General features: G+C 46.3%; 9 protein-coding genes across 9 annotated transcripts; 5 read left to right on the top strand and 4 right to left on the bottom strand.

Annotated features, from left to right (window-relative positions):
• Window positions 1-291: 291 nt before the first annotated feature.
• GLAREA_06278 (uncharacterized protein) lies at window positions 292-899 on the bottom strand (the record flags this gene model as incomplete). The annotated part of the gene is made up of 2 exons (XM_008081692.1): window positions 292-344; window positions 419-899. 2 exons carry the CDS (start codon window positions 897-899, stop codon window positions 292-294), a joined length of 534 nt encoding a protein of 177 aa, XP_008079883.1.
• Window positions 900-1,736: 837 nt separating this feature from the next.
• GLAREA_06277 (uncharacterized protein) lies at window positions 1,737-2,201 on the top strand (the record flags this gene model as incomplete). Its single annotated transcript, XM_008081691.1, has 3 exons — window positions 1,737-1,768; window positions 1,832-1,953; window positions 2,002-2,201. The coding sequence occupies 3 exons, from the start codon at window positions 1,737-1,739 to the stop codon at window positions 2,199-2,201; spliced, it is 354 nt and encodes a 117-aa protein (XP_008079882.1).
• A 1,904-nt stretch (window positions 2,202-4,105) lies between these two features.
• On the top strand, window positions 4,106-5,035 carry GLAREA_06276 (uncharacterized protein; the record flags this gene model as incomplete). Its single annotated transcript, XM_008081690.1, has 1 exon — window positions 4,106-5,035. One exon carries the CDS (start codon window positions 4,106-4,108, stop codon window positions 5,033-5,035), a length of 930 nt encoding a protein of 309 aa, XP_008079881.1.
• A 689-nt stretch (window positions 5,036-5,724) lies between these two features.
• GLAREA_06275 (uncharacterized protein) lies at window positions 5,725-6,172 on the bottom strand (the record flags this gene model as incomplete). The annotated part of the gene is made up of 2 exons (XM_008081689.1): window positions 5,725-5,738; window positions 5,794-6,172. 2 exons carry the CDS (start codon window positions 6,170-6,172, stop codon window positions 5,725-5,727), a joined length of 393 nt encoding a protein of 130 aa, XP_008079880.1.
• Window positions 6,173-8,000: 1,828 nt separating this feature from the next.
• On the top strand, window positions 8,001-9,493 carry GLAREA_06274 (uncharacterized protein; the record flags this gene model as incomplete). The annotated part of the gene is made up of 2 exons (XM_008081688.1): window positions 8,001-8,256; window positions 8,304-9,493. The coding sequence occupies 2 exons, from the start codon at window positions 8,001-8,003 to the stop codon at window positions 9,491-9,493; spliced, it is 1,446 nt and encodes a 481-aa protein (XP_008079879.1).
• A 1,134-nt stretch (window positions 9,494-10,627) lies between these two features.
• Window positions 10,628-11,289, bottom strand: GLAREA_06273 (uncharacterized protein; the record flags this gene model as incomplete). The annotated part of the gene is made up of 2 exons (XM_008081687.1): window positions 10,628-11,165; window positions 11,216-11,289. The coding sequence occupies 2 exons, from the start codon at window positions 11,287-11,289 to the stop codon at window positions 10,628-10,630; spliced, it is 612 nt and encodes a 203-aa protein (XP_008079878.1).
• Window positions 11,290-11,788: 499 nt separating this feature from the next.
• GLAREA_06272 (MFS general substrate transporter) lies at window positions 11,789-13,808 on the bottom strand (the record flags this gene model as incomplete). The annotated part of the gene is made up of 6 exons (XM_008081686.1): window positions 11,789-12,202; window positions 12,252-12,311; window positions 12,361-12,609; window positions 12,666-13,056; window positions 13,103-13,278; window positions 13,404-13,808. 6 exons carry the CDS (start codon window positions 13,806-13,808, stop codon window positions 11,789-11,791), a joined length of 1,695 nt encoding a protein of 564 aa, XP_008079877.1.
• A 484-nt stretch (window positions 13,809-14,292) lies between these two features.
• Window positions 14,293-15,198, top strand: GLAREA_06271 (TLC-containing protein; the record flags this gene model as incomplete). The annotated part of the gene is made up of 2 exons (XM_008081685.1): window positions 14,293-14,742; window positions 14,794-15,198. 2 exons carry the CDS (start codon window positions 14,293-14,295, stop codon window positions 15,196-15,198), a joined length of 855 nt encoding a protein of 284 aa, XP_008079876.1.
• Window positions 15,199-16,171: 973 nt separating this feature from the next.
• On the top strand, window positions 16,172-18,244 carry GLAREA_06270 (Thiolase-like protein; the record flags this gene model as incomplete). The annotated part of the gene is made up of 6 exons (XM_008081684.1): window positions 16,172-16,552; window positions 16,599-16,717; window positions 16,764-17,209; window positions 17,312-17,391; window positions 17,470-17,623; window positions 17,700-18,244. The coding sequence occupies 6 exons, from the start codon at window positions 16,172-16,174 to the stop codon at window positions 18,242-18,244; spliced, it is 1,725 nt and encodes a 574-aa protein (XP_008079875.1).
• Window positions 18,245-18,261: the final 17 nt, after the last annotated feature.

Below are 18,261 nucleotides of genomic sequence, written 5' to 3'. Positions count from 1 at the left end.
GTCGACATCTAATGTTACACCGAATGGGATGCCACGTCAGCGGTCACCTTGACGGGAAATACCTACGGCGAATCCAACATGTATCATTCGAAAAATTGTGACCTATCGTAACGCACTAGGCAGATCACGACAAGTTCTTAGTCAGTTGTCATTTTCTTGGAGCTACTAGTGACATTGTAAGACCTGGAAATGCTTGAGCCGAAACCAATATCGTCATTTTCAACCAACGCGTCGCTGCCAAGCCCGTGCAAGATGCGACGTACTCACGTACCACGGTCCGTCCTATTGCATTTAGGCTTCATCACAGGCTTGCCACTTCCAGTAGCACGTTTTGTAGGACATGACTGGAGATCAGAATGTCGTTGGTCTATACATGTTGCTTAACTCTCCTGCCTGAACAACCACTTGTTAAACTCACTTGTATCCAGACCCTTTGTTACAGAATTCCTCGTCCTTTTCAACTTCCTAGAATACGCTTCAAAGCTTATATGAATTGCGGGTCTTAATGCAAGAGACATCACTTTCACCGTCTCCGGGCTATCCTCGCCTTCACAGACAACTCTAGCTTTATAGGCTCTCTCCGCAAATACACTCGCCCGCGCTTGATCCCCATGCGAAATGATGATCTGGAATGCGTCGTGGTAGAGTCTAGCACACCCGTCGAGCTCTTGGTCGAGGACTTGAATCAGCGAGTAGCAGTCACTCAAGCTCTCTCGTGGGTTGCTCATCATGCGAAACGGAGCCCCAATGACTTCATCGAGATTCTGGATCTGTGTGCGGCGACTATCGTTTGCTTCGAGTGAGGGAAGGGGCAAAAGTGCAACCGCTGCAGGTGCAGGTGCAGGAGAAGCCGAAGCTTTCTTTAAGTAATGCCTGCCGTTCGGTTGAGATCCCGCCATGGTCGTACGATATTGTGATTTCATCTCCTCTCTCAATCGACCGGATCGCGTGGATAGTTTCGTGCTCGTCGGCACTGTTCCAGTTATTGTGAGCATTTGGCACGCAACTGTGGTTGATTAAGCAGACTGTGGGTTAGACACCGCCGACGGGCGACCCGGATCCGCATGGAAGAGCATTCGTCTTGAAGATGCCGCTGAATGGGTTCTTCCCCGGGAGGTTGTTATGAGGAGGCAAGAACTGCCGCTGTGACTCTCTGGACATGGCTTCAAACTGGTCGCAAGAAACCGCTCTAGCTCAATGGGAGGCTTGGGTCCAACTGTGAAAAGTGGCTTCTCACAAATGATCCGAGTGCCCTAAGATATGTTGAAACAATTTGTGATTTATATTGGGGAGTTGACTGGGAGACTGGTGACGAGAGATCAGTGGATGAGTGTGCTCATATTATAGAAAGGCTGTCACCTGTAGAGGTGCTCTGCTGCTTTGACGCGGTTGATGGTGGGAGGTGGGACGGTGTTGTTCTGGAAACAAGGTTGACCTTCACTTCACTTTCACTTCTTCCACAAGATATCGTTCCGACCTCCGAAGGCATTTGGTATTTACAAGTCCTAGCTTCCAGCCAAACATCTCTTAATCCTTTACAACAACAACCCAACACATCTATTTACTTCACCTCAAAACACACCGCTCTTCTTTCCTCAGTAAACAGGACAGCAACATCATATCCACCTCCGCCACCACGAGCCTAAAGGAGTGCCAGAACATCGATTCTTCGCCTCCCAAGTTTAACCTGATACTAAATATCTCATCAATCTCACCAGTACTTTCGGCCTTTTACAATGGCTTCATCTGCCGCTGAACAAGCCCTTGAGTATGTACTAACCAACCATCTAACAATGACCTTCGATACCGCATATCACTAACATGTTAGTAGGAGAAAGGTCTACGTACGCGGTCCAAGTGGAAATCCCGAGAAATACATTTCTGTTCATGAGATCGGAGATGCTATCCTAAAGGAATATAAGGCGGCCGAGGATGCATTTGAAGCGGCTTGTGGTGGGTTCCCAACACTGTGCAGTCTACAACCACTAACACTCTTTGAAGCCATCGAACGCGATAGCTCTCCTAACGCAGAAATCATACGACGTAGACGCGCTCGTAGTGTACTCGATGTTGCGGTCAAGGAAAAGTTTATCAACCACGAGCCTTCAGATCCAGAAATTACGCGTCGTGAACATAATCGCCTCACATATACATACACTCCCATCGACCCTGCTGTATTGAACAATGGACGGGGCTGTTAGGGGAACACACGGGGAAAACTGGGTCGATAATCTGTTGATTTTTTCGGATTGCGATGGAACTTGGAGTAGTAAGTTTTGAGGGGTCATTTGAGAGGGTATATCTAAGGGGAGGAATTTGCGTTTGGCAAGGGTTATCGCGTTGCTCTCAAGGTTCTTTTCTGCGGTAGTTTCACATATGATTCGCGTTGATTTGATCACATATTAAAAGCTGGTTTCAAGTAGGGGATTTATTAATATAATTAGTTCCTCAATATGTGCGATGCGCTAAGAGATTTTCTGGAAATAAGTAAGAAATCAATTTGCTCTATTGGATTTCACAAAGTTAAAATCAGCGGACTGGGCTATCTTGAGAGCAAGCTTTCCGAACTGTCCTCAAGTATGCTTTGCGAAATGTTAGAAGTGCCACAGTCCACGCCATGTCGAGCAGCTGATTGCGGATGTCTTCTCCTTCGGAAAGAGGGTTGGAGGCTCCTGTTGTATGATGACCAACTACAGCACGCAGGAAGTTGAGGGACATGGTTAGGGCCCGGAGGGCCAGTGGTTTGGGGTGACAGAAACCTAGGGACTGAGAGAAGTGAGAGCACAAGGAATACATATAGAAATGTCTGAAATTCAAGTTCGCAGAAGCTCAATCTGTTCGTGATTTCATCCTTGTCGTATGAGCATCAATCACGGCCGTTCACGTGGTTACCTCAAGGCAGGGTGCCTTTGTTGCCAGAATCCCCTTGTGCCTGGATCCCATTTTGTCAGAATCCCTGTGTATATAGCATGATCAATGACCTTAAATTATCCACTCCTCATCAGCTATGATGTTGCCACGGATAACGAGCCCATTGCCGAGCCGCACCATTCCAAGGCTCGCTCTCCTTCTCTCCTAACCACAGTGGCTTATAGACAATCTATATGTTCCTCGGAGTCGAAATCATCTACCAAAGCTTCATATTCACTTGGGAAAATAGTCCAGAGATTGATGAAATCTTCTTGAGGCGAGTAAGCATCTAAGCCGTACAGTTGCCAAGATTCCCAAGAAGATTGATGGCTCGTTTGGTGACTGGAAGTGTTAGTAGGTAATTGTTGTAAAGAAGAATAACCACCACCTCCGCCGTCTCCTCCTCGACTCGAGACCGCCCACGCGTTAGAGAAAACTCGCATTAGAGAGCTGGGAAATTCTCGACAAGTTCAGCGACCGCCTTCTCCTCCTCAGAAACCAACTCCTAGTCCGCGAAGGGAATACCACCACCACGATTACCGACCCCTCCACCACCTCCGCCGTCCCCTCCTCGACAAGTTCAGCGACTGCCGTTCCCTCCTCTGAAATCACTAACTCCTAGTCCGCGACAGCAAACCCCTCTTGTTCCTAAATCATCATTGATCCCTACTCAACCTCGACCACCAACCCTCTAGCCTGATCTATCTACTCTTAGGCCGGTTGTACCTAACCGACACCTACTGTTAAGCCTACTACGCGGCCGTCGTCTGAGTCTCAAATCCTTCCCGGGGCGGAACGTTATATCGAAATACACAAGGAGCTCAAAGTAATGAGAGCCAATGTAGACAGTTGGTTATAACAGTTTGACAAAGGAGCTCGAAATACCATCGGCGACTTGAGGAGAGGTCTAAGGACAGTATGTGGATAATTGGTTGTCAATCCCCAGAAGGGCGATAGTGCGAGGTAGAAGAAAGGTGCACTAGTGTATAGCAAGTCTGATGGGACACTCTTATAGTGTATCGATGGCAAAAAACTATATACGTTGGATCTCAACCCGGCTGGCTGTCTCACGTGAGAACCAGACTACCAACTTAGCGCCTGATTATAAACTATGTTTACACACCTCGTCTCACCTTCGACACATCTTTCTACCACAAGTCAAACATCACGATTGAGATTAGATTTTGATACCACTATGGCGCCCGACATCGACGAACTCGCGCGAGTTCGATCTCAAACTGACAGTGACTGTGTAGTCGCATGTCAACGACTAACAGATAGACTGTATACTAACAATCCAAGCCGGATTGACCTGACCTTGTGCGAAGGCATTCTCAGGTTTCGACAGCTCACAGTTGAAGCGAATGCTCAACGATCGCTCGCTCAGCATGCCAGAGCAGAATACGAAAGTTTGCGAGGGGAGGCAGTCACCTCGCAGCATCTGTGTCAACTGCTGTCTGCACGAGAAGCGGAAGTAGCGAAGCTCAAAGAGGATATCTCTGAGCTTCGCGATTCCCTTTCTGCGAGCGAGAATAAAGTCGCGAAATCAACAGAGGAGCTCTCTGTTATTCGCCAATCCATTTCATCGAGCGCGGCTGGTGTTGAGAAGTCTACAGAGGAGATCTCTTTACTTCTTTCATCACTAGCTTCTCGTGATGCTGAAATTGCAAAGCTTAAGAACGAGAGTTCTGTGCTACGCAAATCTATTTTAGCCAGCGAAGCCGAAAACATATCGCTGAAGGCAGAAAATGCCGCCATACGTTCATTGCTTATTGCTCGCGAAACTGAATTTGCTAGCCTTAGAGAAGACGTCTCTGGGCTATGTAAATCAGTTTCTACGGATAATAAAATCGTTCCGAAGCTTGGAGAGGTTGACTCTGGGCTTCATGAATCGCTGTCGATTCTCAGAGAGGAAGTCTCTGGGCTCCGCAACTTGCTTTCCGCAGGAGCTGGAAACGTTGCAAAGACCAGATCGATCGACTCTGAGCATACTGAATTGGTATCAAACCTTGGCGAAGAAGAACCTGGCGATGAAGAGCCCTTTGAGATGAAGCAGGATGCTGATTCTCCAGGACCTTCAGCCACCGTTCCCACTGAGTTTAGACCCACATTTGTCAAGGGATAGGAGAATGTATGAATCGACTGAGGATAGGCAGAATGCCAGTTCTTGTGTACCTTCACCTGAAATTCTCGCGCTACTCAGACGTCGATGTGTGACGGATTATGAGTTTAGAGGAAGGTGGACATTCGGCTCCAACCAGAGCACGATTGTGCGCTGATAGTTTTGGTGGTATCGTGATGGGAGCAATTGCTTTGGGTCCTGGTTGATGTATCTGCTGTAGTTGTTAGTTAATTTATTCTTAGCATGCATTTCAACCCTTCAGATTCAAAATGCTAAATTGCTTCTACACTTAATGCTACATAAACTATTTAATAATCTTTTTACGAATACGTCCTTACCGTGTTGCTCGGTCCGGGTTAGAGTTGTGTATTCTACGACATAGTGAAAGAAACAAAAAATTACAACAGTACGATAAGGTCTAATACTTTCATTCCATATAAAATATTTGTAAAATCTTCACTAAGAAGTTCGCTAATACCCGCCAAATCACTTAACGCCATGCTTCGCTCATATCATACAGCCCAGGCTCCCAAATGTGGAGGGTGTAAATCCAAAAATCACTTCACTGCCTCTCCTTGGCAGCTCAAAATGTGCGGTGGATATGAAATCCAAGTCCCTCGCGCGTAAATCATCATCATAAAGTGGCACTTGCTTCGCTCTCGTAAATACGATCAGACTTTGACGTGGCGGTATTAATGTCCATGTCCTATCTCAAAGTCAGTCACGAATTCAAACCACCTCCGGTTACTATTTAAACTTACGACCCAAAGCCCTCTCTCTCTTCCCCAAACTCTTCGCCTGCTCCGCCTTAAGCTGCGCGCGTCTCGCATCCTCCTTCGCCTCCCTCTCAATACGCTTAACATGTTCCCTGGCCTCCTTAACCGCGACCCTCGCCTGAATCAGCGCGCGATCCGCCTCTTTCTCACTGCGTTCCGCAGCGATAACGCGTTCTCGCGCGGTAATGATGGAAGCATCTTCATTTCTGTGCAGGAAGTTGTGGGTGGAGGAGTGGGCTACTGGTGGTGGGGTTGGCGAGCGGCGGCGGAAGAGCGTGGATGAGCGTTTTGGAGAGGTGCCGCGGTGATGGGTCGTTGTTGTAGTTTCGGTGGTTGCCGGGGTGGAGCGGGAGAAGAGTGGCATTTTGGCGGTTGATATTGTAATTTGTTTGGTATAGGGTGTGATAGTGTGGTTTGTGTTTGTGTAGTATTTTGTCGATCGAATGTCGGGGTCTAGTGCGCACTTTTATAACGATACTACCCAGCCACAATTCATGTCTCATTTCATGAATTCATGATTCTTATTATCCCGAAGCAAGTTTTCGTGGAGGATGAAGAGGTGACGTCAGTGAGGCAGATCAATCTCGCTTCTTGCCCCTGGATATTGAGGTGGAGCCAATGATGAAGCGACGATGTGGAGGGGTTGCCTCATTTGTCTGAGACCTGGAGTTCAGCCGCTTTTGAAGCTGGACGACGACGACAATGATGGATTATACCATAGTGAATTTGACAGTAGCACATCATCTAGCATATTCAAGATTTTACGCGATACATTGGGAGTCGATGAACGGTTAGTATATCCAGACTCATGCGAAGCAGAGAATAACTGATATTTGGAACGCGACATTCATTCGACTGATCTCACGAAATGTCGTACTCTTCACTCTTATTCGCCTTGAAGAAGACGAATCAAAACTCGAAGCAAGATGATTAACCAATCCATTTGATACATTATCGCGATTTCGTCTGTTACTCACAGTAAATAAGATGACTAAAGACTGCATTTGGAAAAAAGTATTGTTGATTCAATTATACCTGTACTAAAGCGCCTTCTCCTTCCACTTCTCAAAAGGTTCAGCCCATGGCTCTCCAAATTTGGAAGCCTTCCACTCACAGATTTCGATACTGTCATTCAACAGCGTCTCTTTGGCGCCATGAAGGTGTTCGCAATCTTCAGTCGATAAACCAAGGCTCTGGCAGCGACGCAGGCGCAATGCGCGCGCAGGGTCCTCTGACTGAACAGTCTTCATGAACTCTTCTTGACAGAGCTGAAAAATAAACATCAAGACGCCAGATTCTTCGAACCGAGCATCTCTCCGCGACTTGAAATGTTTGTACGACTGATACAGTCTGGGACTGACTGGAGCACCGCCGTTTAAGACAGCTATCTCCCCGAGTACGATGTAACATAAGAGCTTATCAGCTGGAAAACCCAGATTATTCTGGTGTTCTTCCCAAACGAGACGAGCGAGATGTTTAAGTGCGTCAAGTACAGCGTCATTCTTCAGAGAACACTTCAAAGCAACATCGGCATCTTATATTTTAGAGCGTTTTCTGATGAGGTCTTCCATCTGGATGGTCTTGATGTCGATTTGCTCGATAAGATCAACCCACGCCTGCAACTCCTTTACTTTAGCTTCGTCCAGCTTCTGAATGATCTTTGAGAAGGCTTCTTTGCCTTGCTGATCTTTCTAAAACTGCAACCTTTTCTTTGGAAGTCGCAAGCTCTCCCAGATCATCCCAAGATGAAGTTTCCGATGTTGAAAACTCGTCTTGCTGAAAAGGGAAAATGTTTATTTTTGCGGCCGACTTCACCTTATCACTATGTCCTCCAAAGCGTTGTAATTAATAAGGGGTAGCAAATATAAGACAATTATTCGATTAGACTGACGAAGTCACGAATGTCCCCTCAAACCTCGCACATCTATAGTTTAGAGAGTAATGATACACTATCAGCGCGAAGACTGTCTCATGGATTTCGTTCTCCAGACCCTTTGCCAGCCAGCTGAGTAAATGGTATGAATAGTCGAAAATGAAGGGAAGTCTCAATTACCGATACCTCTCGACTTCACCTTTAATGTATGTAGAAGAATACCACGCTAGTACAAGCGCGACGCGATCGAAAATCTCGACACGAATGTTTACCGATCTTTCGTTTCGAATCTTCACATCGCAATCATTAATCAACAATCATGGCGTCTGAGTTTGCGGCAGTATGGCCGCCGCCAGGCCCAGATTATGACCGAGATAAACCGTGGTTCTATGAATCACAGAGAGCAAAAGTCTTTCTTCGGTGGGTTGAAGAAGGACACGTTCAGCGGAATGTTGAAGGTGCCAACACATATAACAACCTCCACCGTTCCTATACCGAAGAGGTCGAGCCTTTGTATATGACTCAAGGCTTTCGGCAGGACTGGAACGTTGAATGGAGGTTGTTCACGCACTTCAGTAAGTCAACCTTCTCGACGTTCTCTTCAAGATGCTAATAATGGTAGATCAAAGTGCAACTTTGGCGGAGTTCGGAGTACCCGAGCCACCTGAGATGCCAATTTGGCGCGGACAGCAGATCCGCGAACGAATTGAGCAGAGAAGGGCTGCCGAAGCAAACACACATACAAAAGATGACCATGAAGGCATTTCTAGTCGTCGTGAAAGTGCGGGAGTGGGAGGTAACAATCCAGACGTCGGTAGTGCCTTCCAACCCAAGTTCAAGCCCAAGAGGCGCAGAGGAAAAGGAAAAGAGCCTGGCGTAACAGACAGGGAGCCGGCTTGGAATACTTTGACTCCGCAAGCAACTCAAGGGAACTTGCCAAACATCTCAGAGAGATGGATGGATAGATTTCAAGACTCTGCTACGCGTTATTCTCCTTCGGAGTCCTTCGTGGCAAGACCCTCACAGCGAGTCGAGGGTGTTGCCCGAAGTGAGCTCGCTGTACAAGTCAGTCGTCGACATAAGTACAAGAATGAAGTTGAGGATTCGTTCAGCATGAGCGACATCCCTGAGTTCAAAGAACGTGAACCTAAGATGTCAAATTCTGCTGCCACAAGTGTAGATCCACCTGCTCTCAGCGAGAGGCAGGAGGGAACTCCTTGGGGTAGCATGAATCCAACTGCTTTCAGACAGGGGCAGGCGGAGACTTCCTCAAGGAACAAGAATCGGGAGCCACATAGGACACCTATTGCTGGTCCTTCCCTCATCAAGAAAGAAGAAGATTCATTGGATCAGAAGCCGAGCTTCAAGAACGCGCCTCGCAGACGTCAACCTAGACATGCTCGCGATGACGAAAAAGAAAGAAGCGAGCTAGAAATATACCGGGGTATCTTTGGTGACCATGCAGAAGTGATGCTAGAACGTGTTCAAGCTTTGAGAGAAATCAAGAGGCTTAGAGACTCGGTGGTAAACTGGAAGCCACCCTCTGCCTCGAAATCTACGCAAGCCAGCAGGCGGCAGCGTTCTGATGACGAGGAAGAGCAGCAGACCGCTAAGAAGAGGAAGCGTCAACGCAGAAGGCGAAAGCGCAAGCCTCGTTCTGGTGGTGGCTGTCGTGAGGATGACGACCTGGGTGGTGATGACGGTGATGGCGGTGATGGCGGTGCTGGCGGTACTGGAAATGCAGCGAGCAAATCCAGTACAGCCGCCCCATCTGTAGCTTTAGCGTTGCCATTTGTGGCAGTAGGAAGGTAGTGGGGATTCGTACCAGTCTCGGTTTTGTTTCTGTCGTGGTGGGTTGTGTTGTGGTTCCTGTAGATATTAGCCAATTATGATATTTTTCCTGTTGCACACTTCTTTTTTCATGACAACGAATGCAGTAAAATATCTCCTGTAAACTCAAATCAAGATTCGCTGTCGCTGTAGCCTGTGACTACATTTTTCATGAGGAGATGTCGTTTATTGTGCTAAGCAACATCTCTAGCACCTACCTATCCACTGAAGACTCACGAGAATGATGATAATGTCTTTATTGTATAGAGAGTATGTTGTTGATAGTTATATCTATTTTAATATGCCGAAGCTAAGACTGAGATGATGATTTTCGGACAGCTGGCAGAACTATTCACATGATGAAAGGGGAGCTGTAGGATGTTGAAGAGGAATTCTGTGAGATACGGAATTCTTCACTTGGTTTCAGGCAAGTCTAATGTAAGAGGAAAGGTCTTTGTTAAGGGGCATGCGAGTTAGCACCGGAATATCGATCTTCAATCAATCAATCCTACTATTCTTTGTTTTTTATGTGTGATATCTCGGTTTAAACCTGGTAGACCTTCGATTGCAATATCAGAGATACATACGGATAGATCCCAGAGACCACATCTGGCGAGAATTTAGCCTGTAGATGTTTGAAAGTCCCACCAGATCTCTTCATATGTAGATTACAAGTTAAAAGAAGGCCAGTTCAAGGAAACGTTGAATGTATCGAGCTTTTGATTGGCTGTTCTTTCAGGCGTGAGTTGTTGTATCATGTTAAAAAGGCGCTCTACGCTCTTGTAATCTTACGTGCTAAAGCAAAGCATGTTTTGGCCGGATATCAGAATGGAAAGGCTCCAGGGCAGGCCCATTCGTACGAGATAAATCAAGAAAGACAGCTAATTGGAAGCAAAAGATGTTGGCGTCTTGACATAGTCAAATTCTTATATATTCAATTCCGAAAGATAACTCGCTACTTGTATCCAATCTTTGTAGCTGCACAAATTCAAAGTAAAAACCAATAATCCAAACATCAAGGGTATCCAAGAACCAATCCATCACCAACTCTCCATGTCACCCAAAAGAACCATCCGCCCCCAACATCTGCTACTAACCCAACAACTCCTACGACAATCAAAAGCACGCATTCCTATAGAATCTGTTCGTAATCTTATCCAATAAAACATTCCTACCACCCGAAAACATCAGCGGGTGCCACATGAACCGCTCTCGATCTAAGCGTCCCTTCGCATCCTTAAACGCATCCAACTCCGCAATCTGCCCCTGCACAAAAGCCATATTCTCCATCCTCTTCTCAGTACTAGCCACAGGAGTCCCCCGTGGTTTCCTCTTCCTAATGCCACCGTTCGGGTTGTTCAACAAGCGACGAGCATCCAGTTCTCTGCCCTCGTCAAACGTCAGATGGATTCGTCTGGTTACCGGATGGGATTCGCTTTTCCTAATCTTGCGGAAGGCGAGAAGACTGCCCATTACGTAGCCGGGTCTGATTTCTTTGAGTTCTTCCTCGGTGATGTCGCGGCGCGTGAGGGCATCTTCGCGTTTTCGGGGGTTGAGGCGGGATGATCGAGTTGGGGGAGCGGGCTCAGAGGGAGGGTTTGCGGGAGGGTTTGCTGGTGTTGCTGATGCTGGAATTGTGAACTTTTCTGCCATGCTGGTTCTCGTTAGTTAATTGTGTGGTGCTTGAGGATCTCCATTGTTTACTTTGATGTCTGTTCTGCAGCTGAGTCTGTGGATGGACCGACGTTGGGAGCTGATGTGTGTGATTTGCGCCTCATATTTACAATATAGCTTCAAGCAAAAATACAGATTCTTCTCGAGTAACAGAGTGAACAGTCGTCTATTCTGTTCTTCCAAAAGACACCGAACTGTATGAACGGATTGTGAACGACAACAGTTGTTCATCAGTTACAAAAACAAAGAGAACAGTATTTTGACGCGTCAAATTATGTTAGTAAATTGTGGCAAAAATGATTGATTAAATTCACGCTGGTTAGAAGACGTGCAGTCTGGTCCATGGGGGTCATTGCAAATGCTAGGTAGCAGCAAGTCCTCCAACCGAATTGTTTTCAAAAATCTCTTTTTTCTCAAAACTTGAACCGCAGAACAGCACTTGCAATTTTTGCATCAGATACCAGTACTCGGATATCAATTTTGTTGTGAACGAGCTTGCTTGAGAGTCAAAATGCGAAGGTACGCAGAGCACCGAGCCGATTAGGATTTAATCGATCGAATCTAGCATACCTACCTATATACAAGGAATCGATATCTTCGAATTTAGACGACTTTCTCTTCCAATGCAGATATCATCACTACTCCATCTCCCTTCTTCGACTTCCTCTTCTCCTTAAACTGCTGCGCGCTCCTCGTATCCCTGTCCAGACTCAAGTCTCTCGAAACCAGACTCGTCAAAAGCGCCAGCCCTGCAAAAGCAGCAATGACAATAAATATCGCATCGATAACATCAGCCATTATTATACGATATACAACTTGAACGGACGGTGGGAAGGGTTTAATCAGTTCGAAAGCTTGCTCCGCTTGTCGGTATGAGAGGACATATTGGGGTGGAATGCTGCCAGCCAATATCGACTTTTGGGTGTGCTTGTTCCATTGGTTTTGAAATACCACACCACCGATACCGACCCCGAAGGATTGACCGAGACTCAAAACAAAAGATACTAGTGCTGTGGCCTGGCATTGGATTAGGAGTTGTGAGATTCTTGAAGGAGGGTTTGCATACCATTGGAACATCATCATCTGTCTGGCAAGCTTGAACTGCGCATGTCCTTCCTGGGAAAAGCTAACAGCGGCGTTAGTACTACTCAAAATCATAATTACGAATTACCTACCACTCCTGCCCCGAAGGCGTACACGATTTGAAATCCATATTGAACACCTTTATTAGAGTCAATCTTGAGTTGAGTCATCAGCGCAAAACCAAGCGTCGTGAAGAACCAAGCAGCAGTATTTACTGCTTTGAACTTTTGGAGTTTGGTTATGAGTAGACCACCAGCCACAGCCATGAAAGGTACCAAAACAGTTCCGGGAAGAATTGACACACCGGCGCCAACCAGAGAGCGCCGCTTGGTAACAAGGAACTGTAAGTTGTTCTTAGTCTTTGCAGGCCCGCAGCGCTGTATGATAATAGACTTACATATTGAATTAAATAGTATTGCATGGCCCAAAGATCGAACCCCAAACTGAACGATGCAACAAATGCAGCAGCAGCTGTCCGACTAGCGAAAATTCGAAGCGGTATCATCGGTTCTTTAGCGTATTTATGCTCGTAGAAAAGGAATACTGTTAGGCCGAAAGCAGCGATTACAATACTTGCGATCACCCGCCCCGAGTCCCATGGATGTATGACACCACCGCTGGTGATTCCATAAAGCAGGGATATCAGGGAACCAGTCAATACGACTACGCCGACCCAATCCACACGTTTAAGCTTTTCCAAAACAGAGAGAGGCCCAGTCTCAAGATGGATGAAGAAATAGATTCCAGCTATAGCTGGAACACAGAGTGGGAGGTTAATGTAGAAGATTCTAGTATTGTGAGTAAACATATCTATAATACGTGGAGTAAACTGACATTCTCCATGAAGCTCTCCCTGCGATACCTGCACCCATCATGATGCCTGATACTAGGCCAATGGCTGAAGCAAGAGACAAGATACCGATGTATTTGGCTCGCTCTCTCAACGAAACCATGTCAGTGATAATCATGCTTCCGCATGCATTTATTCCACCAGCGCCGATGCCTTGGAACTAAAGCAATATCAGCGCAAGGAAGAAGAAACAGGAAGGATGGGAAAATCAAATATTTTGACATGGCGAGTCAGGTCTTTTGACTTGAAAGAACTTCTCGAAATCACTGAATAAACAGAACTCACCACCCTAGCGGCAATCAACCACTCAATACTCTGAGCCGTTGCACAGAAAAGACTTGCAATCGTAAAGACGATCATAGCGAACAGAAAACATGATTTTCTTCCAAAAACTCCAGACAAAGTACCATACAGTGGCTGGCTCACTGCCTGAGCGAAAAGAAATCCCGATCCAAGCCAGTACGCCTCGTTGGAACGCGCATTCAATCCCTGTGCTATCGCAGGCAGCGCAGTCGCGACAATTACAGTATCCATGGTAGAAATAAAGGCACTTGCCATCACAGAACCATACGCCAACATGAAAGAAAGTGATTTCTTTTCAATTGGTACATCCATCTTCTCTTCTTTACTAGGAGGACTTCCGGTCTCTATCGATGAGGACATCTCGGGTGTTGGTGTTTCGATATCCATTTCAGCTTTTGCAACTTTCAGAGCAGCGATACAGTTACTCTAACGGTATCGTTTTCGACGCTCAAACTGTTGGTTAATTTACGAGTGAGACATGGAGTTTAACTCTGATTGCTTACGCTTATGTGATACCCGTAGAACAACATGTTGCACCAATGGAACGCTTCTGTGGTCGGTTCGGCGCGGTCCTGCCCATTTTGAGACATCTCTCCGGTATCTCAGCACTAGTTGTTGTCAGCATGCAACATGGGAACTATATCCGGTATGAAGGTCAGACAGGTAAAATAAGTCTAAAATCTTAAATATCGTATTGCGCCTTTGGATCGACAAGTATGAATCAGCCGTTTTTCGAGGTTGTATTCGCCGACCTCACTTTAGTATCTCCAAGGAAGGTTTGCGAAAGATATCTGTGCACAATAATAGGTCAGTCAGAGGGTCCGCAACAAATGAACTAAACAATGACTTCTCTTTAGATTTCAATTTCAAAATGGATCTGAACACAATCTTTGGACCTGGTCTTTTGAACATAGCTGGTATTATACCACATCTTCCAATCGTGCTAGCTTCTGCAGTATGGTATAAAATCACGCATTTGGTGGTTGGCCCATTGCTTCGCAAACTCTTCATTCCGTACGACCCGAAAAATCCACCGACTGAAAGAGCGGTTTTCTGGTGGAATATTTCTATGGTCAGTATCGCTCAGTCAATAGTCAATACTGGAGTCTCGATATATCTACTCTGGCACTCTGAATTCAGAGAAGGGTTGACGCCCCAAGAGAGGATCCTGGGCTACCACGAACAAACAGCTTCTGCACTTGCGATCACAGTGGGATACTTTGTGTTCCACCTCGTCCAGGTATGGTGTAACGTGGATGTTGAGGGAAAATATATGCTGGCGCATTCATTTGCCACCTTGTTTGCGACATCAATAGCCTTCGTAAGTTGACCAACAATTTGCTTGAAGTTCTTGACCTGATAGTTCTCATAGCGACCCCTATCAATGCACTATCATGGTGCTTTAGCAGCTTGGGAGATCCCAAACATATTCCTGAGCATTCAGAGACAACTCGATAACCTAGGGTATCGCAAAAGTCGAGGTCGTCTGATCAATAGAATGATCTTGCTCACGACATACGCCATTGTGAGACTTGGTTCGGGCACGATTGTGCTCGGGAGACTAATAAGTGACATGATTGTTACATATAAAGACCCCCACCAAGTACGAGTCGAGCATTTATTGCCTGGAGTTGGAAAGATTGGGCAAGACCAACTTCAACTCCCAATTGTGCTGGCAGTGCTTCAGGCTAGTTCCGTGGCATTCTTACATTACCAAGGATTTACATGGTTCACCAAGATCCTGAGAAAGGGCGATCTTCGATCCAATTTGTCTTAAACCACTATGTTGGTTGGATGTCTTGTGGAACAATAGGAGGCGGGAAATTCGGCATTGGCGGAGGAGTCTGCAAATGAGCCATGGCGCCAACTTCGCTGGAAAACTTTCGACGTGGTGGTGATTGTACATTCCAACTTATGTGCTCAATCCATGATCTCCGCTTGTTGGTTGTCCGGAATTCAAAAGAAGTATCATATCATGCATCTTGAGAGAAGGGAGAAAGGGGCAAGACGATGGCATAAGCTGATCACATGACTACGAGAACCATTTGGCTAGCCCCGATGTGGCAAGCGTTCGACGTGCTTACGGTTCTCGTCACCTTCGGGTTTTAGATATTGATAACATACCATGATTTTCCGATACTATGAAACCGCAAGGTGAACGTGTCACTTGGTATGCAGTCATACTTCCACAAGTGATTTGCAAACGCGTAGTGACAACCGAAAAATCCATGAACTCCAAGACTCGTACTCGAGTACTGTATCATGTCAGGCAACTCAGGTAATCTTACTAAGAAAGCCGGAGCTGAATCTGAATCTAGCTTAACCATGTCAGATAGCTTGCTATCCCATGTGGCGGTCGGCTATGCATCTACAGGGCAGCTCAGTGCTCAGATGTGCTTTCGGGCGGCATTTGGTGCAATTGGTGGACTCCAGCTGGCAGAGTACCTACTTACCCAACATAATCTCGTTGTTGGACAGGATTAATCCAACAAGATAAACCTCGCTACCACCGTACAAATTCTGAAAGATACCAAGATTTATAGATGCCGAGATAAGTTTCCTCCGTTTTGTTGCAGCACTCGGATTTCCACTTGCAGAGAGTCTTAAGCCAGCAAAGCTCTCGAATCAATCTGCGTATACGACACGTGTGTGAACAGTGTATATACAGGTCAGCCAGCCAGAACTCATCTCCTCTATTCTGCAAAACACATTTTGCAACCTGCGTGAGGAACTCTTTTTTACAATTCGCCATGGAGATACCATGCCCAATCGCCATAGTCGGGATAGGAGTGAGACTTCCAGGTGGTGTCGATTCCGCTTCATCGTTGTGGGATTTCCTAGTCAGTAAACGTGACGGTCGAAGTATAGTACCATCCAGTCGATACAATATCGATGGTTTCTACAAAAAGACGAAGGCAACCGGATCTGTCATCACGAAGTATGGCTACTTTCTTCAGGACGACATAGATAGCTTTGATGCATCTGTCTTTTCAATGAGCAAGTCGGAAGTCAATAAAATGGATCCCCACCAAAGAATGCTGCTCGAGGTCGTGTGGGAGTGTATGGAAAGCGGCGGGCAAACAGATTGGAAAGGAGACAATGTAGGCTGCTACGTGGGTGTATTTGGAGATGTGAGTTTGATGCGACTATGAGAGCGGCCATGGCTGATAATCACAGGATTGGATTGATCTATCAACAAAAGATACACATAATGCTGGGCTGTATGGCATTCCAGGTACAGAATCATTCGCTGTTAGCAACAGAATCAGCTACGAGTTTGACTTAAAAGGACCTAGGTGGGTAAAATCGGGTTCCACGAATGCAATTGCTAATATCCATTAGTATGACCATACGTACTGCCTGCTCATCCTCGCTTGTTGCGCTGCATGAAGCGTGCAAAGCTATTAACAGTGGTGATTGCAACTCCGCCATCGTTGCAGGCGCCAATCTGATGTTGACACCGACAATGACGATAGCAATGACAGAGCAGGGAGTTCTTTCACCAGACGGTATTTCCAAGTCATTTGACTCGAATGCTGACGGATATGCTCGAGGGGAGGGCGTCAACGCCGTATTTATCAAACCTCTGAGTGATGCTATTCGCGATGGTGATCCAATTAGAAGTGTGATTCGTGCCACAGCTACTAACAGTGACGGCAAAACCGCTGGTATGAGCGTGCCTAGCCCAGATGCACAGGAAGCAATGATCCGTCATGCCTATAAAATTGCTGGAATAAAAGATTTCGCCCAGACAGGCTTTGTTGAATGCCACGCAACGGGAACACCAGGTATGTCGATCCCTGAAGGTCTTTGTAGAATTTACCGGTTCAGACTTCATATCGCGATCTTTCTAACCTTGATAGTCGCTGGCTAATATTTTTGTGGAATAGTTGGAGATCCGCTGGAAGCTGAGGCAGTAGCTCGTGTATTCGGAAGTGAGAAGGGCATGATCATCGGATCTATCAAACCAGTGAGTATAACTGGCTTACATTTACTCTCCTATGATGAATCACTTAAGCACAGTCTTGCTTACTATATCATTATGTAGAACGTTGGTCACGGCGAAGGGGCAAGTGGTCTATCGAGCTTGATAAAAGCTGTTCTCGCGCTGGAAAACCGAATGATACCCCCTAATATCCATTACACGCGACCAAACCCTAAGATTGCGTTTGAAAGTGCCAGACTTAAAGTTCCTGTTGAGAGTGAGTAGATAACCATTTGTTCCGTTGTACCTTTTGATGCGCTAGCGGGATTCCTTACTGATAAAACCATCAATAGATACTCCTTGGCCGAAGGACAAACTTGAGCGTGCTTCGGTAAACTCGTTCGGAATTGGAGGTTCTAATGCACACGTGATTCTGGAATCAGCAGCGCTGCATGGGGTTGATCGATATTCCAAATCATCTCCGAGTTTAGAGCCACAGCTGCTTTTGTATTCATCCAATGACCAGAGGTCCGCCAATGAACTTGTTCAACAACATGACGAGTATGCAGATTCTCATCCTGAGTCTCTGCCGGGCCTTGCTTACACTCTCGCGCATCGCCGGGACCAGAAGTCATATCGAGCGTTCAGTGTTAGAAAAACCGATTCGGTAGCGCTACTATCCCCTCCGATCAAAAAAAAGCGCAGTCCGAAGATAGTATTAGTTTTCACTGGTCAAGGCGCACAGTGGGCTCAGATGGGTATCGACTTACTCACCAAGTTCCAATCATTCGCGCAAGACATTAAGACAATGCAAAGTGCGTTGAAGAACTGCCCTCATCCGCCATCATGGTCTATCATTGGTTGGTCGTCCACCCTTATGTTGTGTGAAAATATTTGATTAACCCAGGGTAGATG

The sequence above is a fragment of the Glarea lozoyensis genome (genome assembly GCF_000409485.1).
Source record: "Glarea lozoyensis ATCC 20868 chromosome Unknown GLAREA15, whole genome shotgun sequence".
Taxonomy (NCBI): Eukaryota; Fungi; Ascomycota; class Leotiomycetes; order Helotiales; family Helotiaceae; genus Glarea; species Glarea lozoyensis.
Note: the sequence above shows the minus strand (reverse complement) of the source record. Positions and strands in the feature narration are given on the sequence as shown.